The sequence below is a fragment of the Camarhynchus parvulus genome, chromosome 26 (assembly GCF_901933205.1).
Source record: "Camarhynchus parvulus chromosome 26, STF_HiC, whole genome shotgun sequence".
Classification (NCBI taxonomy): Eukaryota; Metazoa; Chordata; class Aves; order Passeriformes; family Thraupidae; genus Camarhynchus; species Camarhynchus parvulus.
In genome coordinates, this window is record NC_044596.1 from 4380459 (window position 1) to 4408230 (window position 27772).

Genomic DNA, 27772 nt, shown 5'->3' on the forward strand with positions numbered 1-27772 from the left:
GTCCTGGGTGGCAGTGGCCCCAGGCAGGGCTGCGCGGGGCTCTGGCTCCAGCCCCGGCACTGCTGGGGGCTCTGGGCTCACTCGCTGTGGGACAGAGGGACCTTGGGGCTCTGAGCTCGCCTGGGCTCTGCTCAGGGAAGCAGAGGAATTTTTTTATTTCTTGGAGGTTAAACTCCACAAGGGACACCCTGGAACGTGACCCCAGTTAATTTTCCTCTCACATCTGTCCCCTCCTTTTCCTGCTCAGCTCTTTCCCAAATTGAGACACCCCTGTATTGCTGATCATTGCCATTTTTCCCTAAGTGAAACTCCATCAGCTAAATGCCTCAAAATATTTTTTCCATATTTTATTTCCATCTTCTGACCCAATGGAGACTCCAAGCTCTCCCCCTGTGTGAGGAGACTGGGGATTTCTTCCCTTTTCCCCACTCAGGAGTGGGGACACGGCTGTGTCCCTGCACTGGGAGGTTTAATTCCCTGTGGGGTGACATGAAGGTGCCTTTCCAGGAGGTCACCCAGCCTTGGATGACTGGAATCCTGGAAAACAGCCTGGTATCAGGTGCTGGCTGACCTGCACACTCAAACGTGCCAGCCTGAGCCTTTGGGATTTGGTGCAGGCACGGGGTGGGATACAGCTAATAACAGGACAACATCCTCAAGGAGTATTTTTCCAATGTTTTTCTTGGTTGATAAAGTCCCAGGGTACAAATTCAACCGGGATAGATCTGGAAAATCCTGCACTCAGTGACCTCTGGAGCATGTTCAGCTCTGTTATCCAGGGAAGGCATTTGGGGCTGGAAATGAGAGCATTTGGGGCAGGCTCAAGAACACTGATTTGTTTTCATGTGGGGGTAACAAATCCTGGAGTTTTCCTTCGGGACTTTTCCTTCAGGACTTTCCGTGCCCTTCTCCTGTTCTAACGAAGGTGTTTTGCTGTGGGTTCCCTGGGAGTGCGGGAGGTAACAAAGGGCACAAGAATTGGTCCTTGCTGAAAGAATTCCCGTTAAAAAGAGCAGACAGGGACCTTCCATCCATTCCAGCGCTGGGTTGCAGAGAGATTTCACCACTCTGGGTTTTTCCTGCTGCAAAACTCTTCCCGGTAAAACTCTCATCCTGCCCACTCCATGGTTGCTGGGAACACCAACACGGGAATTACCAAAACAGAGGTGTGGCACAAGGGTTGATGCAAACAAAGTGAATCAGAATCAGCTTCTGCTGCGCTGTCCTCCCACTTGTTCTTGTGACCATGGGTGTCAGGGGATTAGGGAAAGAAGATGACAAAAACAACGCTTCTTACAGAAGAACTTTTCTCAGGTGGAGAATGACTCAGTAAAAAGCGCTGTGGTTTTTCTGTCGTGATGGGACTCCTTGTGTCTGCTTCCCTGAGCAGAGCCCAGGTGAGCTCAGAGCCCCAAGGTCCCTCTGTCCCACAGCGAGTGAGCCCAGAGCCCCCAGCAGTGCCGGGGCTGGAGCCAGAGCCCCGCTCAGCCCTGCCTGGGGCCGCTGCCACCCAGGACAGCCAAGGCTGGCAAAGGCCAGAGCTGGGCTTTGGCAGTGCCAGCCCCTGGGAAGGGCTCAAGGACAGCACAAGGTCAGCCCTGCAGCCATCGGTCCCTGCGGGGACACAGAGCTGTGCTTGGAAGAACATTTGAACAATCCCACAATCTAATCCCGTTCTTTATCTGCCCTTGCAGCACCAGGATGTGGCACAGCCCCACGGCAGTGACCCCTGCAGCTGGAAAGCCCAGGCCCCTTGTGCTGGTGTCAGGTTTGGTGACACTGCTCCCTGCCAAGTTTCGTAATGTTTGTCCATCCCTGTCGGTCCCACGTTGGCAGCAGAGAGGAGCAGGGTATAAAAGAGGGAGAGAGCCCGAGCACATCAGTCTGGTCCAGGATGGCCAAGCTCACTGTGCTCACCGGTGAGTGCTGCTGGGCTGGAGCTCTGTGCCCTCCTGAGCAGGGCTGGGGGCTCTGGCACTGCTGCTCTGCTGCCTGCACGGGGGGTGGAGGGATAAAAACGCTGCTCTCTCTTTCCTGTCAAAGATTTCTCAATTTCCTTTGGGGAGGGAAATTTCTCTTCTTTAGCGCTGCTGGGGCTGGGGATCTGCTCTGCTTTGAGCATGGACAGAGTTCATTGCAGGCTGCAATGGAAATGTGCTTTCAGACTTCAACCTGAAAGCCAAATGATTCCTTTGGCATCTGTTTGGGTTCTTTTCTGTGCTTTTACATGGAATCATTGGAGAAATGAAGCGCATGGAGAAATGTTAGTGAAACTCTTCTGCCTGAGCATGGACAGAGTTCATTGCAGGCTGCAATTGAAATGTGCTTTTAGATTTAAACCTATAACCAAATGATTCCTTTGGCATCTGTTTGGGTTCTTTTTGGTGCTTTTACCTGAAATCATTGGAGAAATGAAACCCTTGGAGAAATGAAGCGCTTGGAGAAATGAAGTGCATGGAGAAATGTTTTGCTAAAACTGTTGTGCCTGAGCTTGGGAGCAGCGCCTTGCTGCAGAGGTTTGCATTGCCAAGGCCCGGCAGTGACCGTGCGTTGTTTCCTTGTCCCTGCCAGGTCTGGCCCTGCTGCTGAACGCCCAGCTCGGTAGGTGCCGCTGCGGCGGCGCAGCTCCCGCCGCTGCCCCCCGCGCTGCCCGGCCGGCCGGGCCCGAAGCGGGGCCGGAGCGGGCGGGAGCTGCGGGCCCGGGGCTGCTGAGCCAGCCCTGCCCAGCCCGGGGAGGAAGGGCTGGGGCTGCGGGGCTGGGGGGAGCCCAGGCTGCCCCAGGGTGCCCAGGGCGCCCGGCCCCGCTGCCTCTGGCGGAGCTGTGCCCACACACGGAGATGTCTGGGTTTGGAAAGCCAGGGGTCTGCTGAGGAAGGCAGGAGCGTCCCCTGAAATGGGGAATGTGAATGGGCAATCCAGTGCAGAAGCCGTGCTGGTGTTCCAGAATCTCCAGATCATATCTGGGTAGCAATGCTTGGGTCCTTCTGGGCTCACATCTCCCAATGGGATGCTGTAGCTCTTATCAGCCATGCAGTGACATCCAATAGCTGTTATCAGCAGGTGTCCCCTCCCCAGGGAGGAGATAAGGCAAACTGCCCACTTGACAGGAGCCAGCTGCCATGCAGATGGCAATAGAACAGATCTTGCCCTGCAGTGTGGAGCAGGAGCTGTGCCCACAGTGGGGATGCCGTGCCCAGGGCCGGGCCGTGCTGGGCTCTGCAGCCCCTCCATGGCCGCTGTGTCCCCGCAGGCACTGCCTATGTGCTGACCTGCTACTTCACCAACTGGGCCCAGTACAGGCCTGGTGAGGGGAGATACACCCCCGAGAACATCGACCCCAACCTGTGCAACCACCTGATCTACGCCTTCGCCGGCATGAACAACAACGAGATCACCACCTACGAGTGGAACGACGAGACCCTCTACAAGTCCTTCAATGGCCTCAAGAACCAGTGAGTGCTGGGAGCCTCAGCAGGGCTCTGCTCCCTCCTGTGCCCTTCTCTGCTCCCTCCTTGTCCTTCTCTGCCCTTCTCTGCTCCCTCCCTGTCCTTCTTGGTGACAAAGATGCTGAGTGAAGCGGGACAGAGAAACGGCCAAGGCAGGACATGGGGTCAGCTCCGTCCTCTGAGCATGGGGACAGTGGCTCTTGGCCTTTCTCATCCAAGGGACCCATGCTGAAAATCCATGGTGACACCAAACCCTTGGGTTCATTCCAGTTCCTCTCCCTTCCTTGCAGGAACAGGAAGCTGAAGACCCTGCTGGCCATCGGAGGATGGAATTTCGGCACACAGAAGTGAGTCCAAACCAGCTCTTCCCAATAATGACTCCCAGGACAGGGAGGGAAAGCAGGAAGAGGCTGGATTCCAACCCCACCTCGGTCCTGCTCTGCTTGCCCAGGTTCTCCACCATGGTCTCCACACCCCAGAACCGCCAGACCTTCATCAACTCCGTGGTCAGGTTCCTGCGCCAGTACGGATTCGATGGGCTGGACCTGGACTGGGAATACCCCGGCTCCAGGGGCAGCCCTGCCCAGGACAAGTCTCTCTTCACCGTCCTGGTTAAGGTGGGCTTGGCTCCAGGCTCTGCTGCCCACAGCTCTGGCCTCTGAGCCCTGGGGGCTGCAAAGCCTCAGCCCTGAAAGCCCCCAGGTGATTCCTGTGCCTTGGATCCCTCAGGAAATGGTGGCAGCCTTCGAGCAGGAAGCCAAACAGACCAACAGGCCCCAGCTCATGGTCACTGCTGCTGTGGCTGGAGGACTCTCCACCATCCAGTCTGGCTATGAGATCGCTGAGCTGGGCAAGTGAGTGACCACCCTGGGGTCCCTGGTGGGATTTGAGGGATTTCCTGGCAGTGCTGAAGTGAAAGAGCCCTTGAGGGTGGGGTGATGGCAGCTCCAGGCCCTCAGGTGAGGACAGAGCCCCGCTCCCTGCAGGTACCTGGATTACATCCACGTCATGACCTACGACTTCCACGGGCCCTGGGATGGCTCCACGGGCGAGAACAGCCCCCTGTTCAGCAGCGGCAGCACCCTCAGTGTTGTGAGTGCCTTTGGGGCCTCTGGCCCGGGGCTCCCCTTGCCACAGCTCAGCCTGAACCCTGCTGCCTTTTCCAGGAATACGCCATGAACTACTGGAAGGACAACGGCGCCCCAGCCCAGAAGCTGCTGGTGGGATTCCCAACCTACGGAAAGAGCTTCACCCTGCAGAACCCATCCAACACGGCCATCGGAGCCCCCAGCTCCGGGCCTGGCCCTGCAGGGCCCTACACCAAGGAGGCCGGGCTCCTGGCTTACTACGAGGTGTGTGAGGGACTCATCCTGGACTGCAAGGGCAGCCCAGACACTGCTGGCACTTCCCAGCATGGAGTTCCTAACCTGGCTCACGTTCCTATTGGAATATCGCCAGTATTGCCAGACAGGACGTGCCTGAGCTTGTCTGGCCCTGCTGCTGAATCAAACAGTGGCACTGTGTGTTTCACCCAGAGACACTTCTGGCTGGGTGGGTGTTGCAGTTGGGCATGTGGAGACAAGTCCAGGCTTGCAGGAGCCTGGTGATGGTGGGATGGAGCTTCCCTCCATAACAGGGTCTGCTCCACAGACACTTTTGTCTGGCTGGATGTTTCACCCCACAGACACTTTTGGCCTGCTGGTGTGTGGTGTTTCACCCCACAGACACTTTGGGCTGGCTGGTGTGTGGTGTTTCACCCCACAGACACTTTTGGCCTGCTGGTGTGTGGTGTTTCACCCCACAGACACTTTTGGCTCTATGGGTGTGTGGTGTTTCACCCACAGACACTTTTGGCTGGCTGGGTGTGTGGTGTTTCACCCCACAGACACTTTTGGCCGGCTGGTGTGTGGTGTTTCACCCCACAGACACTTTGGGCTGGCTGGGTGTGTGGTGTTTCACCCACAGACACTTTTGGCTGGCTGGGTGTGTGGTGTTTCACCCACAGACACTTTTGGCCTGCTGGTGTGTGGTGTTTCACCCCACAGACACTTTGGGCTGGCTGGGTGCTGCAGTTGGGCCCGTGGGGACAAGTCCAGGCCTGCAGGAGCTCTGGTGGTGCTTCCCCCATACCAGGGGCTGCTCCTCAGGTTTCTCTCTGGCACAGAAGCTTTAAGGCGATGGTGAAGGAAAGGAGTCGGTTCTCATGGAGGGTTTGGATCCAGAGCTTTATTCTGGCCCACAGGCCTCTGAATGCAGCACCAGCTCCAACAGAACTCCCTGAGCCCGTGGCTGCTGCTCCTTTGAACCCCGGGGAGAGGGGCAGGGAAGGGGTAGGGAGCCACCAAGCAGGGACAGGAGGGGAGGGACAAAGGGACAAAGGACACCTGGATGGCCCAATGCCCCCCAGGGGTAGAGGGCATCCTTTGGATCTGCCAATCCCTTCTGGAATTCCAGGACCGACAGACAGTGCTGGGAGGGGAAAGGAGCGGTGACTGACACACCTGGGGAAGGAATCTTCAGCGAGAAACCTGGGGTATCTGAGGCAAACCACGACATCACACCGCAACACATTCCCACTGCTCTTTCTCCCAGATCTGCACCTTCCTGAGCTCTGGAGCCACCCAGGCTTGGGTTCCTAACCTGGCTCACATTCCCACTGCTCTTTCTCCTTAGATCTGCACCTTCCTGAGCTCTGGAGCCACCCAGGTTTGGGATGCCCCTGAGGATGTCCCTTACGCCTACAAGGCCAACGAATGGGTCGGCTACGACAACGAGAAGAGCTTTGGCCTCAAGGTCTGGGGGCTGTGCTGGGGTGGGGCTGGATTCTCCTGTGGGATCAATTCCTGGCGCTCACTGTGATTTTCCTCCCCACAGGTGGATTGGCTGAAGAAGAACAACTTTGGAGGGGCCATGGTGTGGACCATCGACCTGGATGACTTCACTGGCAACTTCTGCCACCAGGGCAAATACCCACTGATCTCCAGCCTCAAGAGGGGCCTGGGGCTGTGAGCGTGCTGTGAGTGACAGGGTGGGACACGGGCTGTGTGCCCCAAAGGACACGGAGGGGTGGGCAAGGGGGCATTGCAAACATCATCCCTTCCCCAGTGTGAAAAATGGTACTCACTTCCAAAAAATTTAAGAGGTTTTTTAAAACCTTGTAAAAAATACAACACAAGACTTAATAGAGAGAATATTAAAGGATTTTTTCCCCCAGCATGTGCTCGTCCATGCAATGGAGGTTTTGCCTTTTAACCCTTTAGTCCTTCCCAAAGTTTTGTCCATCAACTCCTCCTTCCCTATCCAGTGGTGGAAATCACTTCCTTAAATCTTAATTGGAAGTCAGGTGTTGTAATAGTAACAATCCCAGCCTCCCAAATGTCCCACCCCATAACAACAACACAAGGGGGGAGTAAAACATAACTATAAATCTATAAAACTTCTCCTAAAATATATATATGATATTTAAATTAATTTAATTTAATTGATATTTAATTTAATTGTGGGAGTCAGCCATGGCATTACTCATGTGTCACATCAAGGAAAATTCTGCTTTCTTTTCACAGCACAGTCCTCACATTCCTGCAGCTGCTGGAGGTGCAGTGACAGATCCTGATCTCAATCCTGATCCTGATCCAGCCCAAAGACCCCTCTGATCCCCTTGCACACAACGACAATGATTCAATAAACCTTTACCCAAACCCAGCAACTTCCTGTTTCCACTCGTTTCTTCCTTTGTATTTTGTCACTTCCTGATTCTCTCAGGAGAGAAAAACACGTTCACTCTTCTGTGGAAATGTGAACGGTTTAATGAAGGACAATAGGAGACAAGGACCATAGAGCAAAAGAGACAAAACCACCTGTGAAAACGTAAAAAGTTTAATAAAGGACAATAGAGCAAGGACCATAGAGCAAAGGTGTGAAAAACAGGTTAAAAAGTTTAATAAAGGACAACAGGAGACAAGGACAAAGGTTATGGGGTCACCCAAGAGCACCCTGTTATCCTCGGGGATTCCCCTTAAATACCTTTAGTTACAGCAGCCTGTTGCATATTCATAGGTCCTTATGCATATCCACAAACTAATTTACATATTCGGGAACTATTTTACATGGCCCCTCCTTGCTCTGCCTTTTTAGAGCATGTGTGTTTCTTGGCTGTGGTTTTGGGATGTTATCCCATCCCAGCGGGCATTTTAACACAAAATTCACTATTCACTATTTCATTACTATGTCCAAGCTTAATTAACAACAGAAATAAAACACATATCTTTATAACAAAGTTACTTTAACATCACACATATAAAATGCATTTTAATACTTGCAAAAAGCCACTATTACAATATATATCAATAACACGTATCAGCCATTTCACTACTATGTCTAAGCTTAATTAACAACAGAAATGAAAACTGTATTTTTATAACAAAGTTACTTTAAAATCATACATATGAAATCAATTTTAATACTTGCAAAAAGCCAATATTATAATGTGTATCTATAACGCATATCAGCCATTTCACTACTATGTCCAAGATTAATTAACAACAAAATGAATACTATATTTTTATAACAAAGTTACTTTAACAGCACACATATAGAATCCATTTAAATATTTGCAAAAAGCCAATATTATGTATCTATAACACATATTATATCACTTATACCATCTATTTCACTACTATGTCTAAGTTTAATTAACAACATGGGAATAAAACCCCATATTTTTATAACATAGTTACTTTAATATCGCACATATAAAATCCGTTTTAATACTTACAAAAAGCCAATATTATGATATAGATATATGTTGTTATAGATATTATGTTATAGATATAACACATATCAGCCATTTCACTACTAAGTTTAAGTAACAACAGAAATGAAAACTATCTTTTTATGACAAAGTTACTTTAAAATCATACATATAAGACGAATTTTAACACTTGCAAAAATCCAATATACAATGCGTATCTCTGACGCTCACACTGGTGCTCGGGGAAGGTTTTGGATTTCCTCCCAGCCGGGGATTTTTCACCGCCCCACCCTGGCAGTGCCACGGAAACCGAGGCAGGAGCTGCTGTCACATCGCCAGCGCTGTGACCTCACAGGCCGGGGCTGCTGCCCGGAGCCAGCCCGGCCCGTTCCAGAGGGAAATGCCCAATCCTGGCTTTTTCCCGGCTCCCTGGTGCCCGTAGCACCCGCAGCTGTGCCCGGCCGGGATGGCAGCGCGGCACGAGCCCAAAGGTGAGAGCTGGTCCAGGTGGGGGCACCTGGAGGGGCTGGGATTTCTTCTCTTCACCCTCCCCCTGCTGCCATCAGCTGCTCCAGGATCCTCTCAGATCCCAGTTCCCTGCTCAGAATGGGGAAAATCTGCCCTGTCAGGAAAATTAATCCACAAACATCAGAGGTTTGTGTCCAAAAAAGAGACAGAGTCTTTTGACTTTATTCCAATAAAGGGAGAGGCCATGGGGTGTTCCCCTGGGGTCTCTCCAACTTCTGGAGGACCAGGCTCATTTTTATCCCAATTTCCCTCTCTCTTTCCCCATTTCTGAGGTACTTGAGAGGTTCAGACTTCCCAAAACACCTGATACCAGAGATTCCCCTCTAATGTACAACCCTCCCTTTTGATTTTTAATTCTTACGGAATTTAGGGTTTTTTTCCCCATTTCTGAGGTATCTGGAAGGTTCAGACATCCCAAAACACCTGATACCAGAGATTCTCCTCTAATGTACAACCCTCCCTTTTCATTTTTAATTATTACAGAATTTAGGGTTTTCCCCCATTGTTTCTTTCGCCTTTCAATATCCAATTTCATTTATCAGCATTTGATATTTGTAAAGGCAAATATCTTTTTTTTTTCCCGTTCATCAACCGTGGTAATGGATTGAATCCAATCCATGGCTGGATCTCCATTCATGGGAATCCTTCCCATGGTTTCTTCTCTCTCTCAGCGCTGGTTTTATCTAACAGGAGACCCACAGCTTGTTTGGAAAGACAAATCTGTCATTGTTTGTGAAAAACAAATCTGGTTGGAAAGACAAATCCCTCATTCCTCTCAGCCCCTCGTGGCTATGAAGAAGGGTCTGAGAGGAATGAGGCAGAGGCAAAGGGCAGACCCCTCCCAAATATCCGGGGCAAAGACAAATCTGTCATTCCTTGTGAAAAACAAATCCATTTTCTTATGAAAAACAAATCAGTTTGGAAAGACAAATCCCTCATCCCTCTCAGCCCCTCGTGGCTTTGAGGCAAAGAGCAAACCCCTCCCAAATACCCAGGGCAGGGGGATGAAGGCAGAGAACATCTCATGGTCACCTTTTTTTCTCTTTTTTCTCTCTTTTTTTTTACCTTGTTTATCCCACTGCTGGCATTTCCCCGTGCCTGTCCCCCAGCTGTGGCCAAGCTCATCTCCTTCGGGACAACTCAGGAACGGAAAACGTTCCCCTACAGCTACGCCCCAGACAGGCTGGGCATCGAGGTGCTGGGGGTGAGGGGCAACCCCTCCCTGGGGCCAGGCTCCTACCTGGGGCCAGAGGTGAGCTCCTCCTTCATTTTGGGGTTTTTATAGAAGTTATAGGGTCACTCCTGCCCTGAAAACCTGCTGGAAGATGTCCCACACCTTCCTGGAAAAAGGAATTATCTCCTTTGCTCCAGGCTCTGCAGTAGCAAGAAATTAAGGGAATTATTAGGAATAAGTTTATTAGGAATAGTATCTGTTTTTCATGCTGCACTCCTGCCCTGCAAACCTGCTGGAAGATGTCCCACATCCTCCTGGAAAAAGGAATTATCTCCTTCCCTCCAGGCTCTGCAGTAGTGAGAAATTAAGGGAATTATTAGGAATAAGTTTAATTGGAATAGTACCATGCAGTCCTCCCCGCAAACCTGCTGGAAGATGTCTCACATCCTTCTGGAAAAAGGAATTATCTCCTTTCCCAACCGATCCTTGAGGTTCTGGAATAGTCAGAAATTAAGGGAATTATTAGGAATAATCCTATTAGGAATAACATTTCCTGCTCAGATAATTCTGCCCTGCAAACCCACTGCAGGATGTCCCACATCCACCTGGAAAAAGGAATTATCTCCTTTGCTCCAGGCTCTGCAGTAGCGAGAAATTAAGGGAATTATTAGGAATAAGTTTAATAGGAAATGTATCTGCTTTTCATGCTGCACTCCTGCCCTGCAAACCTGCTGGAAGATGTCCCACATCCACCTGGAAAAAGGAATTATCTCCTTTCCCACCTGATCCTCAAGGTTCTGGAATAGTCCGAAATGAAGGGAATAATTAAGGGAATAAAAATAAGGAAATATTTAGGAATAGCCAGAAATTAAGGGAATAATAATAGGAAATGTATCATGCACTCCTGCCCTGCAAACCCACTGCAGGATGGAAAAAGGAAATTTTCCTGGGAAAATGAATTATCTCCTTTCCCACCTGATCCCTGAGGGTCTGGAAGAGTCAGAAATTAAGGGAATAATTAGGAATAACTCTATTAGGAATAACGTTTGCTGCTCAGCTGACTCTGCCCTGCAAAGGATGCCTTTGAATGATGTTAATAAATGATTTTGGCTCTCAAACTGCAGAGCAACGTCCTGCAGTCCTCCCTGAGCACCCGGCCCATGAGCACCCTGGGCTACGTGATGGGAGCCAGGACAGCCCCGCGCTTCCAGCAGAAGGCTCAGGTGAGGGGAAAGCCAAAAAGAAGGAAAAAGTAGCAAAAAACAGGGGGAAAGCAGCAAAAAGTGGCCAAAAAAAAATAAAAGAGGGAAAAAGCAGCCAAAAAGAGGGGGGAAAGCAGAAAAAAAACAGGGGAAAAGCAGCAAAACAAAACTATGGGAAAAGCAACCAAAATATTGCCCAGCCCGGCCGTGCCACGCCCTGGTTGCTGCCGCGAGAATGTGGAATTTTGGGTGGGAATGCGGAATTTTGAGCGGGAATGTGGAATTTTGGGTGGGAATGTGGTGGAATTTTGGGTGGGAATGTGCAATTTTGGGTGGCAACGTGCAATTTTGAGTGGGAATGTGGTGGAATTTTGGGCGTGAATGTGCAATTTTGGGTGGCAACGTGCAATTTTGGGTGGGAATGTGGTGGAATTTTGGGTAGGAATGTGCAGTTTTGGGTGGCAATGTGGAATTCAGGTGGGAATGTGGAATTTGGGTAGGAATGTTCAATTTTGGGTGGGAATGTAGAATTTGGGTAGGAATGTTCAATTTTGGGTGGGAATGTGGTGGAATTTTGGGTGTGAATGTGCAGTTTCAGGTGGGAATGTGGAATTTGGGTGGGAATGTGCAATTTTGGGTGGCAACGTGCAATTTTGGGTGGGAATGTGGTAGAATTTTGGGTGAGAATGTGGTGGAATTTTGAGTTGACTGGCAACGTGCAGTTTTGGGTGGGAATGTGGAATTTTGGGTGGCAATGTGGAATTTTGATGGAGATGTAGAATTTTGGATGGGAATGTGCAATTTTGGGTGGGAATGTGGTGGAATTTTGGGTGTGAATGTGCAGTTTTGGGTGGCAATGTGGAATTCGGGTGGGAATGTGGAATTCAGGTGGGAATGTGGAATTTGGGTAGGAATGTTCAATTTTGGGTAGGAATGTTCAATTTTGGGTGGAAATGTGCAGTTTTGAGTGGGAATGTGAAATTTTGGTTGAGAACGTGAAATTTTGGGTGGGAACGCAGTGCAGTTTGGGGTGGGAATTTGCGATTTTGGGTGGGAATGTGCAATTTTAGGTAAGAATGTGCAATTTTGGGCAGGAACATGGTGCAATTTTGGGTGGGAATGTGGTGCAATTTTGGGTGGGAATGTGGTGGAATTTTGAGCTGAGTGGCAATGTGCAGTTTTGGGTGGGAATGTGAAATTTTGGCGGCAGTGTGGAATTTGGGTGGGAATTTTGGTGCAATTTTAGGTGGCAATGTGCAATTTTGGGGGGGAATGTGGAATTTTGGTGGGAATGTGCAGTTTGGGTGGGAATGTGTGGAATTTTGGGTGTGAATATGCAATTTCGGGTGGGAATGTGGAATTTGGGTGGGAATGTGAAATTTTGGTTGAGAATGTGCAATTTTGGGTGGGAATGTAGTGGAATTTTGGGCGGCAATGTGCATTTTGGGCAGGAATGTGGCGGAATTTTGGGCAGGAACGTGGTGCAATTTTAGGTGAGAATGCGGTGGAATTTTGGGCAGGAACGTGGTACAATTTTGGGGGTGGATTCTCCCTGAATTCCCCTGGGGTTTTTTTGCTGCTTTTCCCGGTTTTTGGCTGCTTTTCCCCAGACCGTGACCCCCGGCCCCGCCGCCTACGGGCCCTTCCCGGCTGAGCCCCGCCCGGCCCGGCCCGGCCCGGCCCCGGCCCCGTTCTGCTCCAGCAGCCCCCGGTTCCCGAACCGCCTCCAGGACAGGGACCGCTACCCCGGGTAAGGCAAGCCTCCGCTCATTCAATAAATAAAACAAAAAATAATCGGTTTTTCTCTTCAAAAAGATGATCTTCAGCTCCGAAAATAAATTTTTTTTATGTGCCAAAAAAGAAGGTTTTTTAGCTCCGAAAAGAGAATTTTTATGTCCCAAAAAAGAAGACTTTTTATCTCCAAAAAATAAGCTTTTTATCGCAAAAAGTATTGGTTAATATTGGAATATTTTGGTTAATATTGGGACATTTTGGATGATATTGGGACATTTTGGATGATATTGGGATATTTTGATTAACATTGCAATATTTTGGTTAACATTGGGACTTTTTGGTTAATATTGGGATATTTTGGATAACATTAGAATATTTCAGTTAACATTGGAATATTTTGCTTAACATTGGGACATTTTGGATAATATTGGGATATTTTTGTTAATATTGGAATATTTGGGTTAACATTGGAGTGTTGTGGAATACTTGGAATACTGGGATATTTTGGTTAATATTGGGATATTTCAGTTGACATTGGGACATTTTGGTTAACATTGGAATATTTTGATTAACATCGGGATATTCCGGGTAATATCAGAATATTTTGGTTAACATTGGAATATTTAGCTTAATATTGGAATTTTTTTTTTATAACACTGGGGTATTTTGATCAACATTGGGATATTTTGGTTAATATTGAGACATTTTGGTTAACATTGCGGTATTTTGGGTAATATTGTGACATTTAGGTTAACATTGGAATTTTTTGGTTAACATTAGGATGTTTTGGATAATACTGGAATATTTTGCTTAACATTGGGATATACTGGTTAACTTTGGGATGTTTTGGTTAACATTAGAATATTTAGATTAATATTGGATTTTTTTTTGTTAACATTAAAATATTTTGGTTAATATTGGAATATTTTTATTAATATTGGTACGTTTTGGATAATATTAGAATATTTAGGTTAATATTGGAATGTTTTGGTTAACATTGAGACATTTAGGTTAATATTGGGTTATTTAGGTTAACACTGGGATATTTAGGTTAACATTGGGATATTTTGATTAACATTGGAATATTTTGGTTAATATTGGAATATTTAGGTTAACATTGGGATATTTTGGATAATGTTGGAATATTTAGGTTAATATTGGGATATTTTGGTTAACACTGGGAAATTTTGGATAATAGTGGAATATTTTGGTTAATATTGGAATATTCTGGATAATAGTGGGATATTTTGCTTAACATTGGGATATATTGGTTAACATTGGAATATTTTTATTAACATTGGGATATTTTTATTAACATTGGGATATTTTGGTGAACATTGGAATATTTTTTTGTTAACATTGGAATATTTTGATTAACATTGGGATATTTTGATTATCATTGGAATATTTTTATTAACATTGGGATATTTTGGTGAACATCGGGATATTTCGGCCAACACCGGGACATTTTAATTAAACCAAACCCAGCCCCAAAACGCAGATTAAAATGCCTTTAAATAAATAAATAAATCAATAAATAAACGATGCAAACAACGAGATGAACGGCTCCTGTCCCCCCCCAGGCCTGGCACCTACGACATCCGGGAGCCTTTCACCAAGAAGGTCTCGTGGCCCTCCAGGTTTGGGGCTCCCGACTGGGCAGCGCTGCCCCAGCTGGCCCCGAGGATGGTGAAGATGCAGGTGCAGAAGGTGAGGAAGGCTCCGAGATTACGGGACAGGGAATTTCCCTTTTTACTCCATATTTTCAATGGTTTGTTTTCCTATCCTGCTCCTGGGACAGGAAATTTCCTTTTCACTTCCCATTTTCACCGTTTTATTGTTCGTTCCTCCTTCTGAGATGACAAATTTCCTTTTTGCTTCATTTTTACTTTCCTTTATACTTCATTTTTCTCTATTTTGTTATCCTTTCCTACCCCAGCGCTTCTGAGACATTTCCTTTTAATTTCCCATTTTTACTGTTGTATTATCCTCTCCCTCTTTTGAGACAGGAAATTTCCTTTTCACTTCCCATTTTCACTGTTTTATTGTTCTTTCCTCCTTCTGTGACAACAAATTTCCTTTTAACTTCATATTTTCTCTATTTTATATCCTTTCCTACCCCAGTGCTTCTGAGACAAGAAATTTCCTTTTAATTTCCCATTTTTACTGTTGTATTATCCTCTCCTGCTTTTGGGACAAGAAATTTCCTTTTTTTCTCCATTTTTTCACTATTTTATTGTACTCTCCCTCTTTTGAGACAAGAAATTTCCTTTTTACTTTGTATTTTCACCATTTTGTTGTTCACTCCTGCTCCTGAGAGAGGAAATTTCCTTTTAACTTCATATTTTCTCTATTTTAAAATCCTTTCCTACCCCAGTGCTTCTGAGACAGAAAATTTCCTTTTTATTTCCCATTTCCTCCACCTTTTTTTCTCCTTCCCTGCCTCAAAGCTTCTGAGAGATAAAAATTCCCTTTTCAATTCCCATTTTTTTCTGTTTTGTTATTTTTTCCTACTTCTGAGAGAGAAAATTTCCTTTTTTCCTTCAAAATTCCACTTCTTTTTGGCATTTTTCCCTGCCCAGAGCACAAAACACAAAATTGTTCTCTCAAACAATCCCCGATTGCAAAACTCTTCCAAAAAAACCCTTTTACTCAGAATTTTTCTCCAATTTCCCCCCCAAAATGAACAAAGCGGGGCCTCCACTGCCTCATGGGGCTAAGCTGGCACAAAAATCTGATTTAAATCCCAATTTTAGGTCTCGCCCTTTCATTTTCTGGCGCATTTTCATTGTTTTTAATGCGAATTTTGGGGTTTTTTTTTTAGATGACTGTGGATAAAAAATTCCAGAAAAACCAGGGCAGAGAGGCGTACCTGAAGCTGTACCACGGCTGAGGAAAAATATCTTTATTTGGAGACACTCACCCGCAGCTCCAGGCTGAATAAATCAAATATTTTAAATGGTTTTTAATGTTTTAAATGGTTTTTAATGTTTTAAATGGTTTTTTGTGTTTTTAATTCGCTCTGCTCACCTCAATCTTCTCAGCCCCATTGCAGCCACGTGGGAAGATATTGAAAACCAGAATTTGTTTTTAAAATGTTTTAAAATATTCAAAGGTGTTTTAAAATGTTTTGATGCGTTTAAAATGTGTTGGAGATATTAAAAAAAAAATTATAGTCATGAACTTAAAATAATAAGATAGAAAAATATATTAAAATATATAGATAAATTCATAAAATCAAAATTAAAATTCAAATTCTAAACTTTTACTTAGTTTAACACGTCTCTAAACTATAAATCTATATTCTCACTTTTAGAACTTAAAAGTTTTTTTAAAGCCTCAAAAGATATCTTACATTAAATTCTGAACTTTAGATTATAAACCCACATAATTTTATATACCAAATCATTTTATATAGAAAATGTTATAAACCAAATTATTTTATATCCCAAATAATTTTATATCCCAAATAATTTTATATCCAAAATAAATTTATATACAAAATAATTTTATATACCAAATAATTTCATCTATATTTTCATGTACCAAATAATTTTATATACAAATAATTTTATATCCCAAATAATTTCATATATCAAATATTTTCATATACCAAATAATTTCGTATCCCAAATAATTTTATAAACCAAATGACTTTCCAAGAATTCCCTACATTTCAAATTCTAACGCTCAGAGAGTTTTTTATGTTTTTGTGCCCAAAAAATCACCCTGAAAAGATCTGAGGGAAAGAGGTGAATTTTTGCATTTTGGCTCCTTCCCTGCTGAAATGAAAATATTCTTAATTTAAAAAAAATAAAATTTGCTTGAAACTGAGAATCACAAAAATAAATGTGGCCTGAAACAGAAAGTTCCTGGTGTTGGGGCAGCTGTTTCCCCTCAAACCTATAATTTCTGTATTTCCAGACCCAACTGCTAATTCAAATTAAATTAAATAAATAATTTAATTGAAAATAATTTAATTAACAGTTAAAATTTCTCTCAGATAAAATCCCTTTTATTATGAACACAATAAATTATTATTATATTCCTTTATTAAATTGTTATTAAATTTAAATGTATTTTTATTAAATTTATAAAGGAACATAATAATACTAAATACTTTTATTAAATAATACTAAATACCTTTACTAAATTATTATTATTATTCCTTTCTTATGAACACAAAAATCACAATTTGCTCGTAAGGACATAAAATTTCTTTTATTATGAACATAAAAACTACAATTTTCATTCCATCTTTTTTTTATTTCCCCTACCCAGCAAGGGATTTTTCTCCTTGCAGAAAACAAAAAAGAAAAGTTAAAAAAAGATAAAATTTTTGGATATGTACAAATATTTACAGGGTGTTCTGTACATTTTTCATTCTGTACAAGCAAGGCACCAGCAGAAGTGACAGTGGCACACACAGGGGGGGGATTTGAGATTTAATTTCAGGGTTTTTTGGCAGGAAATCATTGAAAAAAAACCTTTTTTAAAATTTTTTTGTCCTGGGGGAAGAGGGGGTGGGATCCTTTTAACTTCATGGAGGTGAAAGTGGAATTTTTGGAAGATTTTGGACCAAACCTCAGGAGCTTTTTCTGATGGAAACTGAACCCAGATTTTGGGTCAAAGAAAACCCAAATGGGTTTTCTAAAGAAACCAAAGAAAACCTTTTTTTGGTTTTTCTTTAACCCAAAAAATAAAGAAGATTTTTCTTCTTTATTTTACCTAAAAAAATGCTGAAGTGAAATGAAAGCAAAGCCGTCCAGGACCAGCCAATAATGACAACAGTGGCATGGAAATAAAGGGAATAAAGGAGGAAATAAAGGGAGGAAATAAAGGAAATAAAGGAAGGAAATAAAGGGAATAAAGGAGGAAATAAAGGGAGGAAATAAAGGAAATAAAGGAAGGAAATAAAGGGAATAAAGGAGGAAATAAAGGGAATAAAGGAGGAAATAAAGGGAGGAAATAAAGGAAATAAAGGAAGGAAATAAAGGCTGGGTCCCCCAAATACAATCCCAATCCCTGGGTCCCACAGCTCCAGCCTTTGTGTCCTCCAAATCCAACCCTGTGTCCTCAAAATCCAAATCCAACCCCAACCCCTGGGTTCTCCAAAGCCAAATCCAATCCCCGAGTCCCTCAGCTCCAGCTCCTGTGTCCTCCAAATCCAAATCCAACCCTGTGTCCTCCAAATCCAACCCTGTGTCCTCCAAATCCAACCCCAACCCCCTGTGTCCTCCAAATCCAAATCCAACCCCTGGGTTCTCCAAATTCAAATTTAAATTCAAATCCAAATCTAATTCCTGTGTCCTCTAAATCCAAATCCAACCGCTGGGTCCCTCCAAATCCAATCCCTTGTTCCTCCAAATCCAAATCCAACCCTGTGTCTCCCAAATCCAAATCCAACCCTGGGTCCTCCAAATCCAAATCTAAATCTAAATCCAAATCCACATCCAACCCCTGTATCCTCCAAATCCAACCCCAACCCCTGTATCCTCCAAATCCAACCCCTGGGTTCTCCAAATCCAACCCTGTGTCCCTCCAAGCCCTGGATCCCTCAGCTCCAGCTCCTGTGTCTTCCAAATCCAACCCGTGTCCTCCGAATCTAAATCCAAATCCAACCCCTGTGTCCCTCCAAATCCAACCCTCAGGTGCTCCAAATCCAAATCCATCCCTGGGTTCTCCAAGCCCAGCCCCTCCAAGCCCTGGCTCTCTCAGCTCCTCAGGAATTAAATCCCCCCAGAGTGGAACCAAAGCCCCCCAGACAATTCCCAGGTGTTTCTCCTGGAGCACGGCAGCGAGCAGAGGGACAGCAGGGTGGGAGTGGGGTTCACCAGGCTCAGAGACCCCTCCTCAGCTGGGCTGCCTCTCCTGAGCCCAGGGAATATTTTGGGAATTCCTCCCTCACTTCTTCCTGCGGATTTTGGGTTTCTTGACGGGCCTCAGGTAGGGGTTGTCGATGACGTTCTCCTCACCGTTCCTGCTGCCTGCCAGGGAGCTGCTCTGCTGCAGCACTGAGGTGTTCTCCTTCTCGGGTCCGGCATCATCCTGCCGTGGAAAAAACAAAAAAAATAAATCAATCAAAGTCAGGCGTGGAAATCTTTCTGCTCACAGAATCCGTGGCTGCTCCATCTCTGGAAGTGTCCAAAGCCAGGCTGGAGCAATCCTGGGGTAGGGGAAGGTGTCCCTGCCCATGGGACAGGGTTTTTATGGTCCTACTCCACCCAAACTATTCCAGGATTCAAAGTTCAAAGCCCAGAAGCTGTGGGCAGGAGGGACAATGAACAACCAAGCACACAAGGAGCTGCATCAGAGGCCAGGCCTCCTGGTTTGTGAGACAGGAAAATCCCTTGGGAAGATGAAAATTCGGGATGTCCTGAAAGCTCCAGCTCGGCCTCGTTCTGCACAGGACTCTGCAGGGAGCTGGAGAACCAGGACAATGGTTAGATCCATTTCCCAGGAAACAGAGCTAGGTTTTCCAAGCTCAAGAACCCTGACAATCTTCAGTTCCATTTCCCATTTCCCAGGAAACACAGCCAGAATTCCAAGCTGGAGAACCCTGACAAATGTTCAGTTCCATTTCCCATTTCCCAGGAAACAGAGTCAGGTTTTCCAAACTGGGGAACCCTGACACTGCTCAGTTCCATTTCCCACTTCCCATTTCCCAGGAGGGAGAGCCAGAATTCCAATTTCAAGAAACCCTGACACTGCTCACTTCCATCCTTTCCCATTTCCCAGGAGGCAGAGCCAGGTTTTCCAAACTGGAGAACCCTGACAATATTCCGTTCCATTTCCCATTCCCCATTCCCCATTTTCCAAGAGGCAAAGCCAGAATTCCAAACTGGGGAACCCTGACACTGCTCAGTTCCATCATTTCCCGTCCCCCAGGAGGCAGAGCCAGGTGTCCAAGGTGCAGGAATGGCCCCAGGAGCCCCCCAGGGTGGCCCCACCGTGCTCATGTGCAGCGGGAGGTTCTCGGTGTCCGTCTGCTCGTCCTGCTCCGAGGAATCCGTCTCCTCCATCTGCTGCATCTCCAGCTCCGAGGGCAGCAGAGCTGTCAGGTAGGGCACGGTGAAGGGCCTGGCAGCAATCACTGGCAGCAGGGAAAAGAGGAGACACAGTCAGCAAGCTGGGAGAAAGTCCTGCCCTCAGAAATTAGGGACGAAGTTACGGAGATCAAACATTTCGCTGGTTCTGGGTTTGGGCACATTTCATTTTCCTTTTCCTTTTTTTGGATACATTTCCTTTTCCTGCTGTTCCAAAGGATCAGGAAGGAAATCCTGATCCCTGAAAGATGGCAGTCTCTATTATTTCCCAATTTTCTGATCCCTAAAAGATGGCACTCTCTATTTCCCAATTTTCTGATCCCTAAAAGATGGCACTCTCTATTTCCCAATTTTCTGATCCTTAAAAGATGGCACTCTCTCCTTCCCAATTTTCTAAATCTCTTCATGTTTCCAGCAGTGTTCCAACACAGAAAATCCTTCCTGAGCTTCACCATGAAATCCCAAATATCTGGGAGATTGGGCTCCTCTTAAATGAAGATTTTGGGCTCCTCTTAAATGAAGTTGTGGGGTCAGCAAGCCTTGGGAAATGGGAATTCTCATCTCTGCTCTGCAGGCAGAGAGACAGGAAAATTTTCCAGGAATATGTCAGGGAGAAGAAATTCCTTGCTGAGGTTACAGGGATGATGCCAGGATTGGGATGAGATTTGGATTTGGGATGAGATTTGGATTTTAGGCCTTCTCCACCAGGAGATAAAAGGGAACCTTGAGGAGCTGCTTTCTGCTTTTCCTCCCCATTTTAACCCCCAAATCCCTCCTTTCCCAACCTTCCATTGTGGCAATCCTCAAATCCTTTCCCCAAACCCTCTGATTTTAGGGATTCCCACACCCGTGAGCGCCTCAGTGGGGCCAGCACCACCACGGGATGATTCCCAAAGCCTGCAGGGAGGTGAAACCATGGAGTGACTGACGTGGGAATGTGCTGACATCGTCCTTGAAGAGGCTCTGGGTCTCGCCAGTCTTGGCCATGAAGCGGGTGAGGGCCCTCTCCACGTCCCGGCGCTGCGACGCCGCCTTCTCCCGCAGCACCTGGTAATCGGACACCGGCTCCCGGTACGTCTGCGCGGGGGGACAGCAGGGACGAGTTAGAGAACAGCTCCACCTCCAAACATCACAGGGACTGAGCAGCTCCACCTCCAAACATCACAGCGATGGAGCAGCTTCACCTCCAAACATCCCAGGGATGGAGCAGCTCCCAAACATCACAGGAATTGAGCAGCTCCACCTCCAAACATCCCAGGGATGGAGCAGCTTCACTTCCAAACAAACATGCGAGGGATGGAGCAGTTCCACCTCCAAACATCCCAGGGATGGAGCAGCTTCACTTCCAAACAAACATCCCAGGGATGGAGCAGCTCCACCTCCAAACATCCCAGGGATGGAGCAGCTCCACCTCCAAACTTCACAGGAATTGAGCAGCTCCACCTTCAAACATCCCAGGGATGGAGCAGCTCCATTCCCAAACTTCACAGGGATGGAGGAGTTGTGGAGCAGCTCCTCCTTCAAACTTCCCAGGGATGGAGCAGCTGCAGGTTCTGCTCTTCAGCTCCTCCAGGGTTTTGGACAGTTAGAGTCCAGCAGGCAAAAATCCAGGGATTCTGCACTGGGAATGGTCTGGGAGCAGGTAATGGAAGGATCCCATCCCAAGGAATGCCCACAACCCACAAACAAGGAATATTCAAAGCCAGGAAAACAATACTCTGGATGAATAGCACCAGCACTGAAGTAAAAAACACCACTTCTGGCATTCTGGACTTCAAACAGATCCCAGCCAGCACAAAAATGAGAAATCCAGGGATTCTGGCTGATTTCTGGGTGGCAAGGGATGCCCACAACCCTCAAAGAAGGAATGTGTCAGGTCAGCAGGAATATTTTGGATAAATGGCAGCAGCACTGCAGCAAAACCACCCCAATTCCTGGAATTCAGAGAGACCCCAAACAGCACAAAAATGTTGTTTTCACTCACTGGAGTCTTGATGTAGGTGTGAGGATCTGGGAACTCTGGGAAGTGGCCAGGAATGTGGGGTGGGTGAGGCTTGTTCTGCCCAGCTGTCAGGGCTTTGGGGGTCACAGGCTGGTTTGTCACTGGAGCTGCAGGGGAAAACAGCACAGGAATCAGGGGAAAAACCCACAGGAATCAGGGGAAAAACCCCACAGGAATCAGGGGAAAAACCCCACAGGAATCAGGGAAAAAACCCACAGGAATCAGGGGAAAAACCCCACAGGAATCAGGGGAAAAACACCACAGGAATCAGGGGAAAAACACCACAGGAATCAGGGGGAAAAACCCACAGGAATCAGGGGAAAAACCCACAGGAATCAGGGGAAAAAACCCACAGGAATCAGGGAAAAACACCACAGGGATCAGGAGAAACACAGAAATTAGGGAAAACAAAAACAGGAATCAGGGAAAACACAGGGATCAAGAAAAACAGCAGAGGAATGAGGGAAAACCCACAGGAATCAGGGAAAACAACAAAGGGATCAGGGGAAACACAGGAATGAGGGAAAACACCACAGCAATCAGGGAAAAAACCCCACAGGAATCAGGGGAAAAACCCACAGGAATCAGGGGAAAAAATCACAGGAATCAGGGGAAAAAACCCACAGGAATCAGGAGAAACAGAGAAATTAGGGAAAACAAAAACAGGAATCAGGGAAAACACAGGGATCAAGGAAAACAGCAGAGGAATCAGGGAAAACAACAAAGGAATCAGGGGAAACACAGGAATGAGGGAAAACACCACAGGAATCAGGGAAAAAAACCACAGGAATCAGGGAAAAACCCACAGGAATCAGGGAAAAAAAACCACAGGAATCAGGGGAAAAACCCACAGGAATCGGGGGAAAAACACCACAGGGATCAGGAGAAACACAGAAATTAGGGAAAACAGAAACAGGAATCAGGGAAAACACAGGGATCAAGAAAAACAGCAGAGGAATGAGGGAAAACCCACAGGAATGAGGGAAAACAACAAAGGGATCAGGGGAAACACAGGAATGAGGGAAAACACCACAGGAATCAGGGAAAAAAAACCACAGGAATCAGGGAAAAAAACCCCACAGGAATCAGGGGAAAAAATCACAGGAATCAGGGGAAAAAACCCACAGGAATCAGGAGAAACAGAGAAATTAGGGAAAACAAAAACAGGAATCAGGGAAAACACAGGGATCAAGGAAAACAGCAGAGGAATCAGGAAAAACAACAAAGGAATCAGGGGAAACACAGGAATGAGGGAAAACACCACAGGAATCAGGGGAAAAACACCACAGGGATCAGGGAAAAACCCACAGGAATCAGGGGAAAAAATCACAGGAATCAGGAGAAACACAGAAATTAGGGAAAACAAAAACAGGGATAAAGGAAAACAGCAGAGGAATCGGGGAAAACCCACAGGAATCAGGGAAAACAGCACAGGAATCAGGGGAAATAACACAGGAATCAGGGAAAAACACCCACAGGAATCAGGGGAAAAAAATCACAGGAATCAGGGAAAACACAGGGATCAAGGAAAACAGCAGAGGAATCAGGGAAAACAACAAAGGGATCAGGGGAAACACAGGAATGAGGGAAAACACCACAGGAATCAGGGAAAAAAACCCCACAGGAATCAGGGAACACACAGGAATGAGGGGAAACAACAAAGGAATCGGGGAAACACTACACAGGAATCAGGGAAAAAAAACCACAGGAATCAGGGAAAAAAAACCACAGGAATCAGGGAAAAAAACCACAGGAATCAGGGAAAAAAACCACAGGAATCAGGGGAAAAAATCACAGGAATCAGGGGAAAAAACCACAGGAATCAGGGGAAAAAACCCACAGGAATCAGGGAGCACACAGGAATCGGGGGAAAAACCCACAGGAATCAGGGAAAACACCGGAATCCTCCTGCCCAGGGTCCCCCCAAAGCTCTGACCCCATCCCTGACCCCCTCCATGACCTTGGGATTGGATCCCAGACGGGAACAGGATCCCTTGAGCCCTGCAGGCAAATCCCCTCCCGAGTGACCCCGGTGCCTTCACCCCAACCCAGGAGCCCCGAATTCCTGGCGCTGTCGCACAGAAAGCTCCTCGGGAGCTGCCTGGGAGGCAGCAGAGAGGAATCCCAGGGATCCCAGGCTGCTGCCGGCCCGGGAGAGGCGCCCCACGTACGGGCAGTGATCACCATCCTCTGGGAACGCTTGGCGTAGGCAGGAAGGGTTTCCACGTTGAAGCCTGGAAGACAAAAGAGGAAAAGAGGAATTCATCCTGTCCAAATCCAGATTTTTTTCCAATTTAAACGAGAAAGGGACGGGCCAGGGGAGCAGATCATGGGGAGGATCATGGAAAAGCATCAGCTGTGTGCGGCCACAGCACAGGGCACCTGTCAGGGACGTGTTTTATGAAAAATCCTTTCCTTAGGATTTTTTCTCCTGAGAAGCTGAGAGGCCTCAGAAAAAATTTAACAATGATTATCTGCTGCTGTAGAATGCAACAGATGCATCTTTGATTAATCTCATGTGGTTGTTTCTGATTAATGGCCAATCGCAGTCCAGCTGTCTCAGACTCTCCAGTCAGATACAAGATTTTATTATCATTCCATTCTTTTTCTTTCAAACCTTCTGATTAAAACCTTTTTCTATTCTTTTAGTATAGTTTTAATATAATATAGATAATCTGTGGTGGTGTTCACAGGGGTCTCAGGATGAGGGAAGAGACGAGGATCTGATTCCATGTTTCAGAAGGCTGATTTATTATTATATTATATTATATTATATTATATTATATTATATTATATTATATTATATTATATTATATTATATTATATTATATTATATTATATTATATTATATTATATTATATTACATTATATTACATTACATTACATTATATTATATTATATTATATTACATTACATTATATTATATTACATTATATTATATTACAATTATTTATATTATATTAATTATATAATTAATAATATATTATATTACTTATATATATTAATATATTAATTAATTATATAATTACATTACATTAATTAATTATATTATATTATATTATATATCTATTAAAACCATACTAAAAGAATAGAAGAAAGGATTTCATCAGAAGGCTCAGAAAGGAACAGGAAAAAGAATGGAATTAATAACAAAAGCATGTGACTCTCAGAGTCTGAGACAGCTGGACTGCGATTGGCCATTAATTAAAAACAACCACATGAGATTAATCAAAGATGCATCTGTTGCATCCCACAGCAGCAGATAATTATTATTTACATTTTGTTCCTGAGGCCTCTCAGCTTCTCAGGAGGAAAAATCCTAAGGACAGGATTTTCCATAAAATGTGTCTGTGACAATCACAAAATAATAAATCAGCCTTCTGAAACATGGACTCAAGATTCTCATCTCTTCCCCTCGCCCTGGGACTCTGTGAACACCAAATCCCAGATTTTTGGGGGGAAAATTTCCCAATCCAGAGGTGGGAGGGGTGGGAAGAGGGAGCTGCTCACCCATCTCCACCAGGGTGACCACGATGTCCGAGAGCGTGGGCTGGGTCCTGGCTGTGTGCTCGCAGTAGGACTTGGCACTCCTCCCAATCTCTGAGATATCTGCAGGGAAAAAAACCAGCAGGGATGGAATTCTCACAGCTGGGGCAGCTCCAGGGATGGGGAACTGGGGGCTGAATCCAGGGATTGGTGCCTTGGATTAGGGGATGATTTTTGGGATTTGTGCCATGAACTGGGGCTGATTTTTGGGATTGCTGCCTTGGACTGGGGGCTGATTGCAGGAATTGGTGCCTGGAACTGGGGGGCTGATTTTTGGGATTGGGGGCTAATTTTTGGGATTAGTGCCTTGAATTGGGGGCTGATTTGTGGGATTAGTGCCTTGAATTAGGGGCTGATCCCAGGGATTGATGCCTTGGATTTGGGGATGATTTTTGGGATCAGTGCCTTGGATTTGGGGATGATTTTTGCGATTGCTGCCTTGGATTGGGGCTGATTCCAGGAATTTGTGCCTTGGATTTTTGGGATTGCTGCCTTGCATTGGGGTTGACTGCAGGAATTGGTGCCTTGGATTTGGGGCTGATTTTTGGGATTTGTGCCTTGAACTGGGGGCTGATTCCAGGGATTGATGCCTTGGATTTGGGGATGATTTTTGGGATTTGTGCCTTGGATTAGGGGCTGATTGCAGGAATTGGTGCCTTGAACTGGGGGGGCTGATTTTTGGGACTGGGGGCTGATTTTTGGGATTAGTGCCTTGGATTTGGGGATGATTTTTGGGATTGCTGCCTTGGATTTGGACTGATATTTGGAATTTGTGCCTTGAATTGGGGGCTGATTCCAGGGACTGGTGCCTTGAACTGAGGCTGATTTTGGTATTTGTGCCATGGACTGATTGCAGCCATTGGGGGCTGATTTTTGGGATTTGTGCCTTGGATTTGGGGGCTGATTTTTGGGATTGGTGCCTTGGACTTGGGGATGATTTTTGGGATTGGTGCCTTGGATTTAGGGGCTGATTTTTGGGATTTATCTGCGGCGTCAGAGCTGAGCTGCACTCCACGCCCTGTCAGCTCTCTCCCCACCCTGTGTCTGTGTGAAAAGCAGGACCCAGCCCCTCCTGGGCGGGCAGGGGGCACTCACAGCTCTGGATCATCTCGGTGAGCGTCTCCACCGCCGCCTTCTCGGCGCTCTCAAAGCCGGCCTCGGTCAGCAGCGAGCTCACAACCACCTGCAGCGTGCGGCGCCGCGCCAGCTGGTAATTGTCTGCGGGGGTGCCAGCCTGCTTGCTGCCCCTCTGGCAGGGAAAAACACAGTCAGAGATCCATGGGATCCATGGGATGGGATGGGATGGGGGATGGGATGGGATGGGATCCATTGAATGAGATCCACTGAATGGGATGGGGCAGGGAGCAGGGAATGGAAGGGTTTGGGAGCTGGGACTGGGAAGGGTCACCGAGCAGGTGGAAGGACCATGGAGCAGAGACTGGGAAGGAACATGGAGCAAGGATTGAAAAAGGTTTGGGAGCAGGTGATGGGAAGGCTGACACAGCAGGAACACAGGTACACACACATATACACGTGTGCCCTATACACTCACATGGGCACGTGTGTATATATTTTATATATATATATAAATATTTATATAAATACATACATTTACACACGCGTCCTTATAGAACCTCCCAGACACTTTTTGGACGCGGCCCCTTTAAGGAAACCCCCCGTCCCCCCCCAGCCAATTGCAGCGCGCCATCCTCAGCCAATCAAACCCCGCCTTCCCTCGGGCCCTCCAGCCAATCAGCGCCTCCCTCCCTCCACCCGCCGCCTCCACGCTCCGCGGCCTGGCCGCGGCCGCCTCCGCGCCCCGGAGGGATCGGGCGCTGCCGCCCCGCCCGGCCCCGCCGGGAACCCGCCGGGAACCCGCCGGGAACCCGCCCTCAGGGCCCCGCGCCCCGGGGATCAGGCGCCGTTACCGTGCCGGAGCCGCCGGACGCTGTGTCAGCCATCTTGGAGCCATATGGAGCTGTGCGCATGCGCCAGGTGCGGGCGGGGCGGTGGGCGGGCGCGCGGGGCATTGTGGGAATTGTAGTGAAGGCGTAGCGACGCGCGGAGCATCGTGGGAGTTGTAGTGCGGGGGAGGGGAACATCTGGATGCGCCCGCCCTCCCCTTCCCCCGCACATCTGGAATCCCGAGGGGGCGGAACGAGATGGGATTGATGGTCCCGCCCATCCCAACCCGGACAGGACACGAGGAGCACGAGGATTTTGTTGAGTCGGCAAAGTCTCCATTGAAACCTGATTTCATCACATCCCAATTTATGATATCCTGATTTATGATATCCCAGATTATTTACTATTTATATATATATATATATATTATATATGTGTG

General features: G+C 46.6%; 3 protein-coding genes across 3 annotated transcripts; 2 read left to right on the plus strand and 1 right to left on the minus strand.

The window, feature by feature from the left end:
• The first annotated feature begins 1879 nt into the window (after positions 1-1879).
• LOC115913666 (acidic mammalian chitinase-like) lies at positions 1880-6455 on the plus strand. The gene is made up of 10 exons (XM_030965824.1): positions 1880-1919; positions 2572-2601; positions 3251-3452; positions 3737-3793; positions 3898-4063; positions 4176-4300; positions 4433-4538; positions 4613-4798; positions 6120-6239; positions 6321-6455. Exons 1-10 carry the CDS (start codon positions 1895-1897, stop codon positions 6453-6455), a joined length of 1152 nt encoding a protein of 383 aa, XP_030821684.1. The 5' UTR covers positions 1880-1894.
• A 2207-nt stretch (positions 6456-8662) lies between these two features.
• On the plus strand, positions 8663-15727 carry PIFO (primary cilia formation). Its single transcript, XM_030965554.1, has 6 exons — positions 8663-8687; positions 9834-9976; positions 11023-11121; positions 12711-12850; positions 14418-14544; positions 15659-15727. The coding sequence occupies exons 1-6, from the start codon at positions 8663-8665 to the stop codon at positions 15725-15727; spliced, it is 603 nt and encodes a 200-aa protein (XP_030821414.1).
• Positions 15728-17748: 2021 nt separating this feature from the next.
• TAF8 (TATA-box binding protein associated factor 8) lies at positions 17749-27424 on the minus strand. Its single transcript, XM_030965761.1, has 8 exons — positions 27357-27424; positions 26524-26677; positions 25393-25491; positions 24054-24116; positions 21865-21989; positions 20810-20957; positions 19785-19927; positions 17749-18882 (listed from the first exon to the last, which is right to left on the minus strand). The coding sequence occupies exons 1-8, from the start codon at positions 27414-27416 to the stop codon at positions 18739-18741; spliced, it is 936 nt and encodes a 311-aa protein (XP_030821621.1). The 5' UTR covers positions 27417-27424; the 3' UTR covers positions 17749-18738.
• Between the last annotated feature and the right edge of the window lie 348 nt (positions 27425-27772).